A 16,121-nucleotide genomic window follows, 5' to 3' on the forward strand; every position below is an offset into this window, starting at 1 on the left:
CTTGGAGCTTCTCCAGCTCTTCTTGGAGATCGCTCTTCTTCTTCTTCTCCTCCTGGAGCTCGGTTTTCAACTTCTCATGGTTGGTTGCATGACTTTGGCAGACCTTGTGATGAGACGCTTTGAGCTTTTCCACCTCCTCTTCGAGATCGTTCTTCATCCTCTTCTCCTCCTGGAGCTTGGTGTCGAACTTCTCCTGATTGGCTGCACGACTTAAGCAGACCTCGTGATGAGAAGCTTGGAGCTTCTCCAGCTCTTCTTGGAGATCGCTCTTCTTCTTCTTCTCCTCCTGGAGCTCGGTTTTCAACTTCTCATGGTTGGTTGCATGACTTTGGCAGACCTTGTGATGAGACACTTTGAGCTTTTCCACCTCCTCTTCGAGATCGTTCTTCATCCTCTTCTCCTCCTGGAGCTTGGTGTCGAACTTCTCCTGATTGGCTGCACGACTTTGGCAGACCTCGTCACAAGAAGCTTTGAGATTCTCCAGCTCTTCTTGGAGAACGTTCTTTTTAGTCTTCTCCTCCTGTAACTCTGTGTTCTTCTTGGCCAGCAGGTCTATGAGGTACCTTATTTGTTGGGATATACAAATAGAGTTTTGCAGAATCGTTGCTGGGCATTGAATAGTCCCCACGTTTTGTTGAAAAAAACCTTCCATCACTAGTTTATTCTATTAGTTTTAAATAGAAAGTTATAATTATTATGGAGAGATTTCTGAGTAGGTTAAAGTTTATTCCCTTCATCTTATTTTGCTGTAAAGGACCTATCAATGGAACCTTTAAGATAAAGGAGCATGAGCCTTCGATATATAGAACATTGAACGTGTCTTTAATCTTTCACATTAAACATGTTTGTGATCTTAATGAGTCCTTTTCCTTTGCATGTATTTTTGGGTCGTTTATAACCTTTATGTTGTTTTTATTTATAGGACATAGGCTTTATTGTGAAAGGGAAACAGAGAGAGTGGGGGAGCACATGCATAAATGGCCGCCAATTCTCTTCTTCCGGAACATTCCATTTACTCCTTGATTTCTTTATTTTTAAATGTTTTCTTTCAATAGTCATATTTCATCACAAAATGCAAAAATCTAGATTAATAATCGTGGATTTCAGCAATCCCTCTAAATGTATTATTATTCTCATCAAGATCCATGAATTACTCTCTGTGAAATCAGTGAAAATGTAAAATAAATGTTTTCACTCACATTGTTTAAGACAATGAAATAAAACTGTGAATCCACAATTACTGCTGGTTGGAAAAGTCTTAAATATGCAAAAATATTACTTAATTATGTTGAGCTATGTCTGAATTATTTTAATGTTCATATATATAGATTTGCCAATATATGGGTATGTTGGATATTTTACTCCCAACTATCAACATTGGCATCTGCACCACAAGTCCACATAGGATGGGCTCTCAGGCTTTAGTTTTTGCGGACAGGACAGAGCACGTAAATTAGTCTTTTTGGGTCTTAACCTAAACCTAAATCTAACCCTAACCTTAAAACCAAATCTTAACATTCAAACAGTCCTTTGAGTTTGTGAGGAGCAGCCAAAACGTCCTCATAATTATGCTATTGGACATAAATGTGGCCTCAAAACTATAGATAGACATGCACACCTTTATCATAATGATGAATCTGACCCGGGACAAACGGGATCCCTTGATATTTCCACAGTGGAGGAGGCAGAGCGAGATTTGAGGCTCAGTCATATCTCTGTTTTTCAAATAATCTGTTTCCTCAATTCTTTTGACAATAATTCATTGACTGAAAAACCTGTCAATGAGATGAATTTCTTTAATTTATCATCTAGAGTGGCAGGGCTTCATCTAATTGGCCAAATATATTGACACGCAGAGTGTGAATGCGTGGCCGATCGAACACCATTTATCGCAGTTTTTGCCACCTACACAAACTAGGGCTACGTTGTAGCATTAACAGGGCTGAGCACAGGCAATTTCAAGCCTGTTGCGGTCAGTGACGAGAGAGCGATCGATGACCAAGTGCACGTCTCCGCGTTGCATACGTTTTGTGCTCTGCGGGAAGGATAAATGCTTCACTTCCTATAGCGGGCAGGTGGCGCTGTGGTTTTAAGTCATGATGTCTTTGTAGATGTTCATACACACACATAGTTTGAGGGACATGGACCCATGAACATGGAAGTTACAGCGATTTCGTCATGGCGAGCTGATGAACTTTGATGCCACGCCATTCATAATCCCCATGATGAAAATTCACAATAATCTTATGGCTACATTATCAATGTCTTGAAACCCATTTGACACAGTTTGACATGTTTTCGCAAAGTTGATGAAGAGAAATATATCAAAGTGTAAGACGTACCAAAAACAAGACATTTCCTGTTGCCAGCAAGGGGAGCTGTGATTTTGACAAAAAATCGATCTTTCAATAACTTTGGATCTCCATCTTGTTGTGATGACACTCGTCTACATTTTAAGTTGATCTGATGAAAGCTCTACGACAAGTACATCAAAGTTAAAATATGGAATATCACCAAAATGGCAACTAAACCCAAAATGGCGGCTTCCTGTTGCGTTTTTCATAATGGTCCTTGAGGCTTTTTTGTGCATCTGGTCATGATACACAACTATCCTCATTTTCGTGAGGATCAGTGAATGCTAAATGAGGGGCTTTCTGTAGGTGGTGCTGTTGAGCCATTTTGCCACGCCCATTTCCAAATTCTCCAGAATACGTGAAGATTCACCACTTTCTAATTTACTTCAAAGTTTTACAACTTTTTGAGCACGTTGAAAAATGCTCAGAATAATCCTTTCAATATTAATAGGGCCTCCCACCGGAGGTGCTCAGGCCTTAATAATATGAATATATGTATAATATGTAACATAGTCAAATCAAATGAAGCAGCAGTTTACAGGGTGAAGGAGTGGGGAATATTAAATTAAATAATAAGAATATATGTATAACATATAACATAGTCAAATGAAGCGGGAGTTTACAGGGTGAAGGAGTGGGGAACATTAAAAAAATTAAAAATTAAAATATGGATATATATGTAGTAAGTACGTAGTAAGTGTGACCTATGATCTTGTGACCTGGCGACCTATGATCTTGTGACCTGGCAGGCAACATCTACGCAGTAGACGGGCTGTACAAAATAACCATTATTATAATAACCACGTATGCATGATTGTTTTACTATAAGTAAAGTATGATAATATGTAAATATGACCATTCAAGAACTAATTACAAAATGAGTGGGCGTGCCGATCGGATGTGACGCTAGTCTCGGAAACGCTGTCACAGGATAGTAACGCACGTGTGGACTGTGGAGCTGCAGAAGAACGTGAGTACCGAGCGCGTGCAGCCGGAGCAGACGGTAACACGCGGCGGACATCTTTTCCGCAGCGGTGGAGCCAGAGCAGCACGCTGAAGTGACCGAGGAGAAGGAGAGCGCCACGGACGAGGACGAATAGAGTTGTCGGTGTCTGTCCCTGGGCCTCTGTGTGTGCGCACGCGCGTGTGGGTTGCCATCGCAGCTGGTTGAGTTGGTTCCATCAGTAACCGGGACCGAACAGAGGACCGGGCGGCGGACGTCATGGCGGACTACTTGATCAGCGGGCAGACCGGTTACGTCCCCGAAGACGGTTTAGCGGGACAGCAGCTGTTCAACGGGGGAGACGGACTCACGTACAAGTAAAGAACCGACCGCTCCCACCCTCTGCACCAAGCTAACCGACCTACACGCGGCCGAACCCCTAACCGACACGCTGCTGACTGGGTTAGCTTAGCGTGCTAACATTAAAAGTCTGTAATGTGGGCACTGCTCCCTCCGGCTAAGTCTCACATTAGGTTAGCTTAGTGTGGCTAACACCAAACCAAGTTGTTTACTAGGTGAAAAACACCACATCAGCATGTCTGAAAACACGTCAGAGGAGTGAGAGGTGATCAGGTACAATAACCTTGACCACACCGACTCACTCTCACACAGACATACTACCAGACAGTTTAGTTACTCATTAATCGATCCATTATTTAACTGAAACATTCAGCCACTCTCCTTGCAAAGGAACAGTATATGAGTGCTATCACAAGCTGATAAGTACGCCTGATGATAGGGAAACTGAAACTCATCTTTACAACAAGTGTTCTTCTCACATTTACATTAAAAGTTACCAGAGCTTCAAGTGGTGTCTTAATTTTAACTTACGTTTTAAAGGTTTGGTGTGTAGAATTATAGTGACATCTAGTGGTGAAGTGTCATGTTGCCGCTGAATACCCCTCACCCCTCTTCAAAACATTAAAAGAACCTGTGGGAGCCTTTAGTCGTCATAAAACTAAAAAGATGTTTAGATTGTCCAGTCTGGGCTCCTGTAAAGCACATGGTGGCCTCTGTAGAGAGGACCTGCTCCGAAGTTAATATATAGTATTTCAATATAAAGGGCCAATTCAAGGGTAAATAAAACAATTGGTACAATTTAGATGAAACACACTAGTGAAAACATCACTAGGACACTTTTATATAAAATCTCTGCCAATAGATCCCTTTCACTAGTCGTGCACACTGGATCTTTTCAAATTATCAGCCTAAAGAATGATATTCATAAGAAGAAATGGAAACAATGTTTGTGTTCTCTATCTGCTTATAAGATATGGTAACAGATGTTTCATGGTTTATCCACGGTCAAATTTAGATTATGAGGACAAAGTTCATCTGTTGCCCCTCCGCAGAAATCGGAGCTACTACCTCACCAACTTGGCAGTTAAAGTGTTTGGCAGCAGACCTGATGAACACATTGTCTTATTCATTAATTAAGTTTTGTTTTCTTTGATCTTAACCCACAGTTGGTATTTCTTTTCTTCCTTTTAAATCACACACTGTTCATGTTCCTAATAAATGGACCAACTGGTTTAGAAAGTGACAACAGTTTAATTTGAATCACAGTCTTTAGGAAATTAGACAAGGACACGTTCCTCTGCACACATACTATTCCCATATTTAGGTCCCGGCCCACTCAGGCCTGTGTTATGTTGGCCTGAATTGAGCTTAGCTATATTTGGCCCCTGTGTGGTATTTGCCTGCACTAAACAAAGAAAACTTAACGCGATGTACTTCATCATGGTTTTTGACACATGTGACCAGCAGTTGAAAACGGTTTCAAGTCAACATGATATAGGAGCGAGAAAAAGTGGAACAACTTTTCATATGGCTACAAGCTGTAGCCAGGAGACATTTGGCTATTTGACCATTGTTTGGTTGACCCACACAAATGTATGTATTTGAATTTCAAACAATTGCTGCAGATATCATCTCAAAGATGAATATTTTTGGGGTAAGACCTGTTGGTGAAATCAAACCTTTAGCCTGAAGATGGCACTTGGGCCTCTTGGAGAATATATATGACATTTTTCACTGTTTTCAGTAGTTTCCTGTAGATGTTTAGTCAAAGAATTCATCAAGGATTGTATTATGGCACTGATACCCTGCAACTCATATCTGCTATTCAACATTATGTTGCAGTCTAATCTAAAGTGTGAAAGTAAGAGCAGTGAGTTATTCCTCGTGTTTGTACAGCAAAGTTATATTTACCTGATAATTCTAAAAAGCAATGAGCTAATCAAATGTTCTGTCAATGAATACATTTTTTTAGCAATCTTATTAGTACTAACATACATTAATGACGAGCCAAATATATTTTTAATGCCCTATGATCCAATCAATCCATGATTTTACTGATTTTGCAATTGGTTGCACATTAAAGTATAATTGTTAATAGTACATTAGTAATAGTTAAATGACCGACACCTGTTGGGACATCGTTTCACCCTTAGGTCTCTGTCTGGTCTCACTGTCACTTGGTGCTCACTATGACTCAGACGTCAAAACGATGGTCATGCCTTTCATCTCTGCATTTGACATGTGCCCTCGCACTGTAACGTGACTCTCAGAGGATTCCCAAGAAAGAAATTCATCTTACACCGACTCCTGACTAGTTGAAGTCACTTTTTTTCCCGATGGACATGCTTACTGTTTATAGACACACATAGTTGCGTTTTGTTAAGTGTATCTTTAAGCCCATGAAACCGAATCTTTCCTGTCTTCAGTTTTGATAGGCTATGGCAGGTTCAAAGTTGCCTAGCTGAACAGGTCTTAAAAGGACCCCAAAGGCTCACCAAGGGGTCTTCAACTGCTACCCTTCTGGGGTCCGGATAATTAGATCAGTACAAAGACAGGCTCATGCTTTTTTACTAGACTAAATAAGTTTAATTAACATTGCTTTTGGAGTTGCTTTTGGAACTATTCAGAATAATTTGAACACACCCTGGTATAAATGCCTATGCTGGACAAACATGAAACATTGCAATAAACATTTAGTCTTGGAATTTGCATCGGCCTACATTTCTTTCATCCATAGAGATGTAACAATATTGCAATCTTTTTGGGCCAATTGGGATGCACAACATATCTCGATATATTGAAATCTATTAATCACTTTTCAATGCTAAATTCAAACAAGACCACAGGAAGTGCCTAAGCAAGCAGACGTTAGCATTCATGCACTCTTTAACGCTGCTCCCATCTGTAAAGGGCTTTTTATGAAAATCCATCCTATTCTCAGCGAATACTCGTATATCCACTGTTGTGCAGAGATGGAATGAGAAAGGACTCTTAGATCGCTCATACTGGGCTTTGAGCTCATTTATTTTCTACGTCCTTACCTACTGCTGCGGCTAAAAGTCTTCAAAGTGTCTGTTTAGTTTTGTAATGGTGTTTAAAATAAAATGCTTCTTTTGACAACCGCAACAGACTCCTTGCAAAAGAAACACACTCGTCTTGTTTTTCTCATTGCAGGAAGAACAAACGCATACTGCTCTGTCCATTCTGCTCGGAAGACTCCATATTTCGCCCAATTCTGCACGTTTGTCTGTGTGCTTCACTCTACCTAGCGTGTGCACACACAATATATGATAGCAACACAAAAGACCCATATTGCTCTACTGGATCAGAAATGGTTATGCCTGATTAAATGTAAAACTAAGTAACCGGAGGAAGAGCTCTCGTGGTCAGGAGTGTGCCAGTTGGGGACCTCTGGTCTAATCTCTTCTATTCTTTTCTTGTCTCCCGTGCAGCGACTTTCTGATCCTGCCAGGTTACATCGACTTCTCATCAGATCAAGTGGTGAGTTGTAATTTACATTTTATTTTTAATTTACCAACATACGAAATCTGATTAACTCTGCTGTTGTGGCATTACGCTAATCTAAGCTGGAGATGATGTCCAATACTTGGGCAAATGAGGTGAGGGTGAGAATTATCAGCATAAATATTCTATGAATTAGGGTTTTAAAGATGCTATAATCACATACAGACACTTCATGGTGATGACTGTTGATGTTTGATATTTGCACTTTTTGCGCTCATTCATCCTTCACTATTTATTGTATTCTTCCGAAATCATGAAATAAAGTATGAGCAAATTTTGTGGATTCTCATAATGGATGACTTATATATGTAAAAATTTGGTTTAAAAAAAAAAAAAACTTGTGCCAGGTTTCAATTCAATTGTCCTGGAAAGATATGACACAAAACCACCACCCACTGTGACAGGGTCAAATTTTAATTAAAATGAAATGGTGAAAGAATAAAATGCTGAACCACCATTTCTATTTTCTATCTTTTATCCAGGACCTGACATCAGCACTCACCAAACAAATCACCATGAAGACCCCCTTTGTCTCCTCTCCTATGGACACTGTCACAGAGGCCGACATGGCCATTGCTATGGCAGTAAGTATAACACACAGCACACTGTCAAAGCTTCTGTGTGCAAAACAATAAATGGGTCAGATTCAAACGCTGTAAAAGAGTGTGGCGGGGTATGAGCTCTGAGTGACATTGTGGTTATTCCTGTCATCACAAACTCTTAATATATTGTCTCCTCAAAGCTAACAGGTGGTATCGGTTTCATCCACCATAACTGCACTCCAGAATTTCAGGCGAATGAAGTTCGCAAAGTGAAGGTAATGATGATCATCTGTGTGGTTGTTTTCTTTCATTTCATCTCTTCACTTGTTATCGTTGTATCATTGGTTATTTTCAGTCTATTGTTTTCCTGTCCTGTCTTTCAGCCTCCCATCTATCTCTTGTCAGTGTCATGCTTTTCCCCCCACTCATGTTGTTCTTTATTTCTTGTTTATCTGCATCTCACATGATCTTCTCTTTTTTTCTGTTTGGTCCTTTTAGTCAGTTTGGTTGTAGTAAGAACCTGATAGAAGATTTTCTACCCAGCATCCTTTGCTCCTCTGCTGTAGGCAGTGATTTATTTTTATTCTTTACCCCTGCTCTTCTCCTGACCCCCTTTTCACTTCTTCATCCCCATCCCTGTATTTCCTCACCTTCTCCCCTTTCTCCCCCAGCGTTATGAGCAGGGCTTCATCACAGACCCTGTGGTGATGAGCCCCAACGAGAGCGTACAGGATGTCTTCCAGGCCAAGGCTCGCCATGGCTTCTGCGGCATTCCTATCACAGACAACGGCAAAATGGGCGGCAAGCTGGTGGGCATCATTTCTTCCAGAGACATCGACTTCCTGAAGGAGGACGACCGCCTCCTGCCGCTCAGCCAGGTGGGCAAAGTTTAGAAATGATAGTACTTTGTGAAGATAAAGAACAGTGCTTTCCCCAAAAGACAGAAATGATTGGTAATGATGATTAATCACGGGCATAAAAAAGTTTTTGGAATCCAGGAAGTTACTTTTGCCAAACAGCTGATGCATTAATCATTAGAATTTAAATTGCTAGTGAATCATAATAAATGTTATGATGAATTGTTATGAATCAAGCTAACGCATAAAAAAAAAACTCTATAATAGAAGTTTTCAGATTCTTGGATACGTACAACATATTATTCCAAGAAAAAATGCTGCGTTTACATAGTTTTGGTGTCACCATCTTCACAGGTGATGACAAAGCTGGAGGATCTAGTGGTCGCCCCTGCTGGAGTGACGTTGAAAGAAGCCAATGAAATCCTCCAGAGAAGTAAGAAAGGTGAGTAGCGAGGTTAAATCTATTTCTCATAAGTTCAATCGGAAATGTAAAGGTATGACATAGAACTGATTTAACCTACACACTAGATGCATTAGTCAATGAGTTTAGTGTATCTGATTTCTTCCTGCAGGTAAATTGCCTATAGTGAATGAAGAGGGATCCTTGGTGTCCATCATCGCTCGCACAGACTTGAAGAAGAACAGAGACTTCCCTCTGGCCTCCAAAGATTCCCGTAAACAGCTGCTGTGTGGTGCAGCCATTGGTACCCACAACGATGACAAGTACCGACTGGATCTGCTGGTGCAAAGCGGCGTGGACGTGGTCGTACTGGTAAGCAGGACTTATAAACTGTTTACCCAAACAAATACAAACTGGTTGAATCAGTGCTGTAACTGATGTTGGGGAGAGGGAGCTCTTGATCAAATTCAGTGTTGCTTTAGTGTACTGTTTAATGTGCTTCCACTGAGTGCATTAATTAGATATGATCTTTTTTTGATGGAAATCCATGGGAAATGAAGACTTGGTCTTGATCAAAACTCGATGGGAGAACATTTATTGCCAACTTCTCATTTTTATCTGAACACTGAGCTGTGAAATTATCGAAGTATTGATGTGTGTTTTTTCTCTTCCTCCAGGACTCCTCTCAGGGCAACTCGATCTACCAGATAAACATGATCAAATGTATCAAAGAAAAGTACCCCCACCTACAGGTCATCGGAGGCAATGGTAACTACACTTAAACATAACTGCACACTAATATATGGTAAAAGTAGTTGACAGCTCATGTAAACAGAGCAACAGTGATACATTTTAAACTAAAACATAGCAGTGTGAATGTAGCCACAACATTTATTAAAGTTGTGTTCCGTTGATCTCTTTTCTCTGTTAGAAAATCGTCATTATTTAGCCATATAACTTCCTCTGTCTCCCCCTGTCTGCTGCAGTGGTGACTGCAGCTCAGGCGAAGAACCTCATCGATGCAGGAGTAGATGCGCTCAGAGTGGGGATGGGCAGCGGCTCAATCTGCATCACACAGGAAGGTGAGTGACTGATAAGCAACTCAACACACACCACCAGCCTTGCTAACTGCTCCTCAGCGACAAAGCCTCTAAGGTGGTTAGTGAATGAGCCCAAATCCCAAAACCTGAATGAGACGAAAGTGTCAGTTTGACAGTAGCACACAAATGCTTTTTGTATCCTGTGTAGTTTGTTGTGGTGTAAGACAGTTGACTTGTAAAATGTATGAGGCGCCACAGGTGGAAACATGAGCGCTTTGATTTATAGCCTCTCTCTGATGCTCTCTGTGACACTTTGGATGCACTTTTTGTGATGCTAGAAGTCTTTAGATTAACTTTGATTTGCTGTGGCCTTTACAAGTCTTAGATATTGTGATCAAATGATCTGATATTCAAATCCTATTTAGAGATGAGGTGAACAGTTTGATATGTTGGTTAAATTGCATAGTTTGGGTTGTTCCCAGAAAATTGTTTGGAGTTTTGTACTGAAACTGGGTTTGGATTGAGATGTTTTGAATTAGGATGGAGTTTGTTGATTTTCCAGACATGGTGAATATAAATAGGTGTTATTACTCTCTGTGCTTTTTGATTTGTCACCTTTCCCAGAATTCTTCTGAAATCATTAAGCTTTTTTGTTTATTCATTTTCCTGTGCTTCTTTTTTGTCTTCATCTTGTCATCGTTCCACCTACCTCCTCTCTGCTTTCCCCCTCTCAAATCCTCACTCCTACCCTAATGTTTGTATGGTGTGTTTGGGAATTTATGTCCAGCTCCCCCCAGTGTACCACCAGCAATAAAGCTCCACAGCCCCAAAACCCCAACCACTGTTACGGGATACAGTGGTAAGTTTGCCCACCCCTGGGGCTCTCAGTGGCTCAACTATCGTGATGTGAAACCCCCCCTTCACTTCACAGCCTGCTGCATTGATTGGTTAACAGCTTTGCTTTGGTAGAAGTAGTGGGGGTAGTGGTCTTAGAGTTTTTGAGAGCTGGCTGTGGGGGTTTGCTTGTTCTCGCATCCTCACTAATCTGTCAGTAAACCTGAGTGGATGTGACTCTTCCTCCTCCAACTGTACTGACGTCTGCTGCTCTCTGGTCCGGATGGTGTCTACCAATAAAAAACTCTGTACACTAGTGTGTTTTGGTTGCCAAAAGGTACCATGGGTCAGTTGGTGGCTGGTATAAATCCAAACCCACTGTTATTCTACTAATGCAGCTTCTCTGACAGGAATTGTGATTTATTGGCCCACATCCACCACCCCCACCATTGTATCTCAACTATTTCTAACATCCATTCTTAACTTTGCATTGGAATGACCAAACAGCAGAAAATGGCAATGTTATACAGCGTAAACAGGGTTAATTATACACGATATTAAAATTGCAAAAAAGAGATATATGAAATCCCACCCGAGTGAGTTTGTAAATAAGTCACAGACTTTGATGCATATGATCTAGTGAGAGTAGTGGTGGTCACATCAGTATGGGGAACGACCTGTGATACCTCTACTTCAGACAACTCGGGTGAATCAGTCTGTCACTGACAGAGGTTTAGCAGAGGTGTTAATGCTGGTTGAGATCAGGAAGCCATTCAGATGGTGGCTTTGCCTCAAGACTTGAGTAGTTGGATTAAGACGGAGGCCTTTCTATTCAACTCTGTCTTTCTTAAACTCTCAGACTGCACACATGGCACGCCTGCACATGCCTGTGGTTGTTGCACTCAAAGATGACACATTTTTTAACTTAAATACAACTGTGTGCCAAAATCTGTACATGGGTGTGATACATTTCTCTAATGAGATGTGAACAGTGAGCAGCAGCTTGGACACTATCCTCCGATAACACAAGAAGAACAATGGCAATTGATTATATGGTTATAATGATTTCATTTTCATACTTACCATAGGGAATCATACCGTGGTAAACGTTCTTAATAATTGATGTTTGTGAGCTACTGTAAAGTCTAGTGCTATAATTGTAGTTCATTTTTTGAGAGAATCGGAGCTGGTCTCAAACCCCTGAATGATGCTCAGGAAGAGGTGGGGAATTTATCTGCTGATGTGACAAGTTCAACTTCCTCATTCTCACATTGGTTTAACCAACGTGACCACATGAATGCACGTGTCCCCAGCCTGTCTGCTCATTGCTGCTGCTCAGTTCAATTTTTTTATTTTTATTATCAAACATCATCCAATTTTGAGTCTCAACCAGTCTATGCAAACTCTGTTCTATTCCCTTAGCTTAGTCGAGAATTCTGATACAATTCCTGTTTCCAGGGCTTTATACTTCTTTCCGTGCCAACAATCAAAGGTTAGAAAATTTGTCATTAAAAGTAGTTTTCAGACATGAATGAATGAATCTGGCATCTTTCTACACAATTCAGAACTATTTCTAGCATTTGCCTTTCAGGAGATCATATGATCAGACGTGTTTACAACACAAATCTCCAGAGTGTTCAGGTGGTGCGGGGGCAGAATGTAACATAAATTCTGCTGTGCTGGCATCAGCACTTATCACTAAAGGAACTCAATTTTCTTTGTCTTTCTAAGTTGACATCTTCATCGGGGTCTTCTGTGTATGGCTCCTCTATTTCATCCTGAGATAGTTTACTAATGCCAGATTATCTGGTGTTCAATGCATGTCTGAAGACAGCTCAACTGTCCCAGCCATGTTTATGTAAAGAAAGAAACGAGTTTCATTCGAGCATTAGTCTGTAGCTTTGTGTGGTGAACAGTTACTTTCAGTTGTGTGTTTGGAAGAGGTAGGATTGATGTGTGTGTATATAGTTCAAGTGAATATATTGTGTAATACTGATGAAACTATAAATGTATAGTTAAGTTGACCAACCTCTTGAGCTACACACATTTTTTCTTACATAATCTTTCTTCCCCCCCACCAGTGCTGGCATGCGGCAGACCCCAGGCCACAGCTGTCTATAAGGTATCGGAGTACGCACGTCGTTTCGGTGTGCCCGTCATAGCTGACGGCGGCATCCAGACTGTTGGGCACATTGCCAAAGCTCTGGCACTGGGAGCATCTACAGGTATGGATACATGTGTTTCAGGGTCAGTGTACAAGAGTCTATGATTTAAATATCCGGACATCGGAGGAGGCTGAAGTTATTAATAAGGAATAGTTTGAGGATTGAATTTTTTTCATCTATTGTATTTTTTAATCCATGTAAACAGGATTTTAATTTGCGCTGAACATTTTTCTGATTTGGATGATGGTGTTTGCGATGCTCAGTGGGAAACTACGATTACACTAGAGGGAGGAGGAAAGAGCAACAAAGACAACGTCCTACTCTTCCCCTTTGATTTAAAGCTTTCACTTGTCATCACTAAGTTCCAGTCATTTACCTTCTTTCTCTCTCCCCCAGTGATGATGGGCTCTCTGCTTGCCGCCACTAGTGAAGCTCCTGGTGAATATTTCTTCTCTGACGGCATCAGACTGAAGAAGTACCGCGGAATGGGCTCTTTGGATGCCATGGACAAAAACCTGGGCTCCCAGACCAGATACTTCAGGTACTGAAAACCTTGACTTCTAAGGGTTGAGTTACAACAAAGCAAGAGACTTATTGTTAACCGAAGAGAGATTTTCTCCCTGTCACCTTTGTATCATCAAGAGACAATTCAGTCAGTTTTTCCCCAATGAGAACACTTCATGTGATATAACGAAAGACAGTGCCAGATATTTCAAACGTAAAAAATGTCATTGTTTGTTTGGGTTCAAAAGTAAATAAAAAACCCTCAAGAGAATGTTCACGTCAATAATTTTATTTACTTTTAGACACAAGGTGGAAGCACAAAGATTGTAGAAGATCCTCTGGTTTGAAATCACCCACCTCACTTCTCTTTGCCTCCTCTCCCCTCACAGTGAGAGCGATAAGATCAAAGTTGCTCAGGGTGTTTCTGGAGCGGTGCAGGACAAAGGCTCCATCAACAAGTTTGTTCCCTACCTGCTGGCCGGCATTCAGCACTCCTGTCAGGACATCGGTTCAAAGAGCCTCACACAGCTCAGGTAAACACATAGCATCTTTTACAGCAACAGTTATGGCTGATATTGAAATGTTGGCCAACCCACTTAAAAGGGTGATTGACCTTTCAGTTTTTTCCCCCCAGTGAGTCGCTGAGAATTGAGGCTCTCACCTCGCTGTCTGCCAAATTAGTTCACCCGAGAGTCATGTTTCCATCACTGCAGATCGGAGCCAGAGCAGATTAAAACCCATGTCTGCTGCAGAGTCATTTAACCCGGGAGTGAATGCTGATACATTTCTTTCCCATTGCAGATAAAAGCCAGATGTTAGTGGCTGTAGTGACAAAGTAATCGTGTGAAATCAGCCTGTGTAACAGTGGGTTTAACTGAGCCCTCTGAGGACCTATCCAAATAATGATGTGGAAATGAATGTGGACAAAAGTATATTTGAGAAGAGGGTCAGAGGTCGCATCAACATGTTTTTTTCTCATGCCACACATTGAAGTCCTTCTAATTCTTAACTACATATTTTATTAGTCTGGACAGACATGCACGTGAACTGCAACTTGACTGACAAGTTATGAATCAATATCATACTGATTGGTCAGTATCTAGTTTATTCTCTGATATGATTGGCTGAGCAGTCATCACTCTGATTTTGTTGATACCAGTTAGTGACTTTTAGCTTAAGCTGTACTGATACACAAAGCTAATACGGTTTACAGAACAGAAGTCAACAATTGGGCCACTACTTGTGTCAAATAGCTTGCATGTTATCCCACTTTTACACCAAAATTAGTCAGTATACGTAGGGTTAAACCGACTAAAGAGGTGATTGAATTCTTTCCATTGCCAGTGGAGGAGTTTGCCTTTTTCCCCTGGTGACTCATGTTTGACGTCACTGTCGCACCGAAAACTGAGAAGCTCTCTCACCTCTTTCTTACCAAATTAGCACGTTCACCCCAGTGTCCCCTTTCCATCGCTGCAGATCGGAGCTCATTAAAACTGCAGAGTCATTTGACCCGGGAGTGAATACTGATTGAATCCATTTCCATTGCAAACACAAGCCAGATGTTAGTGGGTGTTGGTGGATTTTTTTGCCCAGTGGAAAGGGGCTTTACAGTGTTTCTTTCCTCTTGTAGAGCCATGATGTACTCAGGAGATCTGAAATTTGAAAGGAGAACATCATCAGCTCAGATGGAGGGTGGAGTCCACAGCATGCACAGGTACACTAACTGGACTCAGCATTTCTGTGTTGCATTATCTTTTGAGTTAAACCATACAAAGCTCTGTCATCATGGGAAACCTCAGAGAGCATCATGGACTTTTTATGTGATCTCGTCTTCTCTCTCCCACAGCTACGAGAAGCGTCTGTTTTGAGGACGTTTAGCCCGAAGATGAGGAATCCTTCCAAAAGACATTATGCAATCACACTACTTGCCAGACCCTCTCGTTTCATACTCTACACATGCAGACTAACTTTTCATACAAATGCGTCTCTAAAGATCAGTTGTCACACACACACTCTTCCAAGGATCATCGGTCTTCCTGCCAGTGCCATCTATGCATCGTCTGTGTTTTTATCCGTTTGTGTGTGAAGGAGGGAACTAAGCATTTCTATGTATTTATCAGTACATGTGCGATTGAATCCTCCAATGCCTTCATGTCTCCAGTTTACTGCTGTGATCATTCTAAGGCAAAAAAGTTGTCCAATAATAATAAAGCTCTTGTTTTTTCCACAAGCTGCTGTTTGTCGTCTTGTTTACACTTCAATGTATTTTGCAGCGTCTTCTGAAAAATGCAACAGTTTGTAATAAAACGGAAAGAATTAAACTGATGCCCATTCGTGTCACTGGAGTCTCATGTTAGCCCGAAGACGAGCTGCAACCTGTCTCCCGAGAAACCACCAAGAGATTTAGTTTCTGATGAGAAAATCCTTTCCTTTAACATGTTTGTTTAGAGATGTTACAACTATTCCGTAATCAGTATTTTTTTTAAATTGTATAAATATAGGGAACATACTTCGAGATGTTTGAAAAATGACTGCAAGAATTAACATGTTTACATATTCATCTAAAATGCCATTAAGACTCTTGGTTGAATTAACAT

The 16,121-nt window shown here is 40.9% G+C and overlaps 1 protein-coding gene across 2 annotated transcripts; it reads left to right on the plus strand.

Moving 5' to 3' along the window:
• Positions 1–3,267: 3,267 nt before the first annotated feature.
• impdh2 (IMP (inosine 5'-monophosphate) dehydrogenase 2) lies at positions 3,268–15,754 on the plus strand. Of its 2 annotated transcripts, XM_062391587.1 has the most exons (15): positions 3,268–3,674; positions 7,110–7,158; positions 7,665–7,766; positions 7,925–7,999; positions 8,396–8,602; positions 8,936–9,023; positions 9,154–9,353; positions 9,659–9,749; positions 9,968–10,063; positions 10,809–10,880; positions 12,937–13,080; positions 13,417–13,561; positions 13,914–14,057; positions 15,155–15,238; positions 15,371–15,754. In XM_062391587.1, the coding sequence occupies exons 1-15, from the start codon at positions 3,577–3,579 to the stop codon at positions 15,390–15,392; spliced, it is 1,617 nt and encodes a 538-aa protein (XP_062247571.1). In that variant the 5' UTR covers positions 3,268–3,576; the 3' UTR covers positions 15,393–15,754. The 2 variants fall into 2 exon arrangements, with proteins under 2 accessions (XP_062247571.1, XP_062247572.1); XM_062391588.1 differs by lacking the exon at positions 10,809–10,880 and having other exon boundaries at positions 3,270–3,674.
• Positions 15,755–16,121: the final 367 nt, after the last annotated feature.

This window comes from Platichthys flesus, chromosome 7 (genome assembly GCF_949316205.1).
Source record: "Platichthys flesus chromosome 7, fPlaFle2.1, whole genome shotgun sequence".
NCBI classification, from domain to species: domain Eukaryota; kingdom Metazoa; phylum Chordata; class Actinopteri; order Pleuronectiformes; family Pleuronectidae; genus Platichthys; species Platichthys flesus.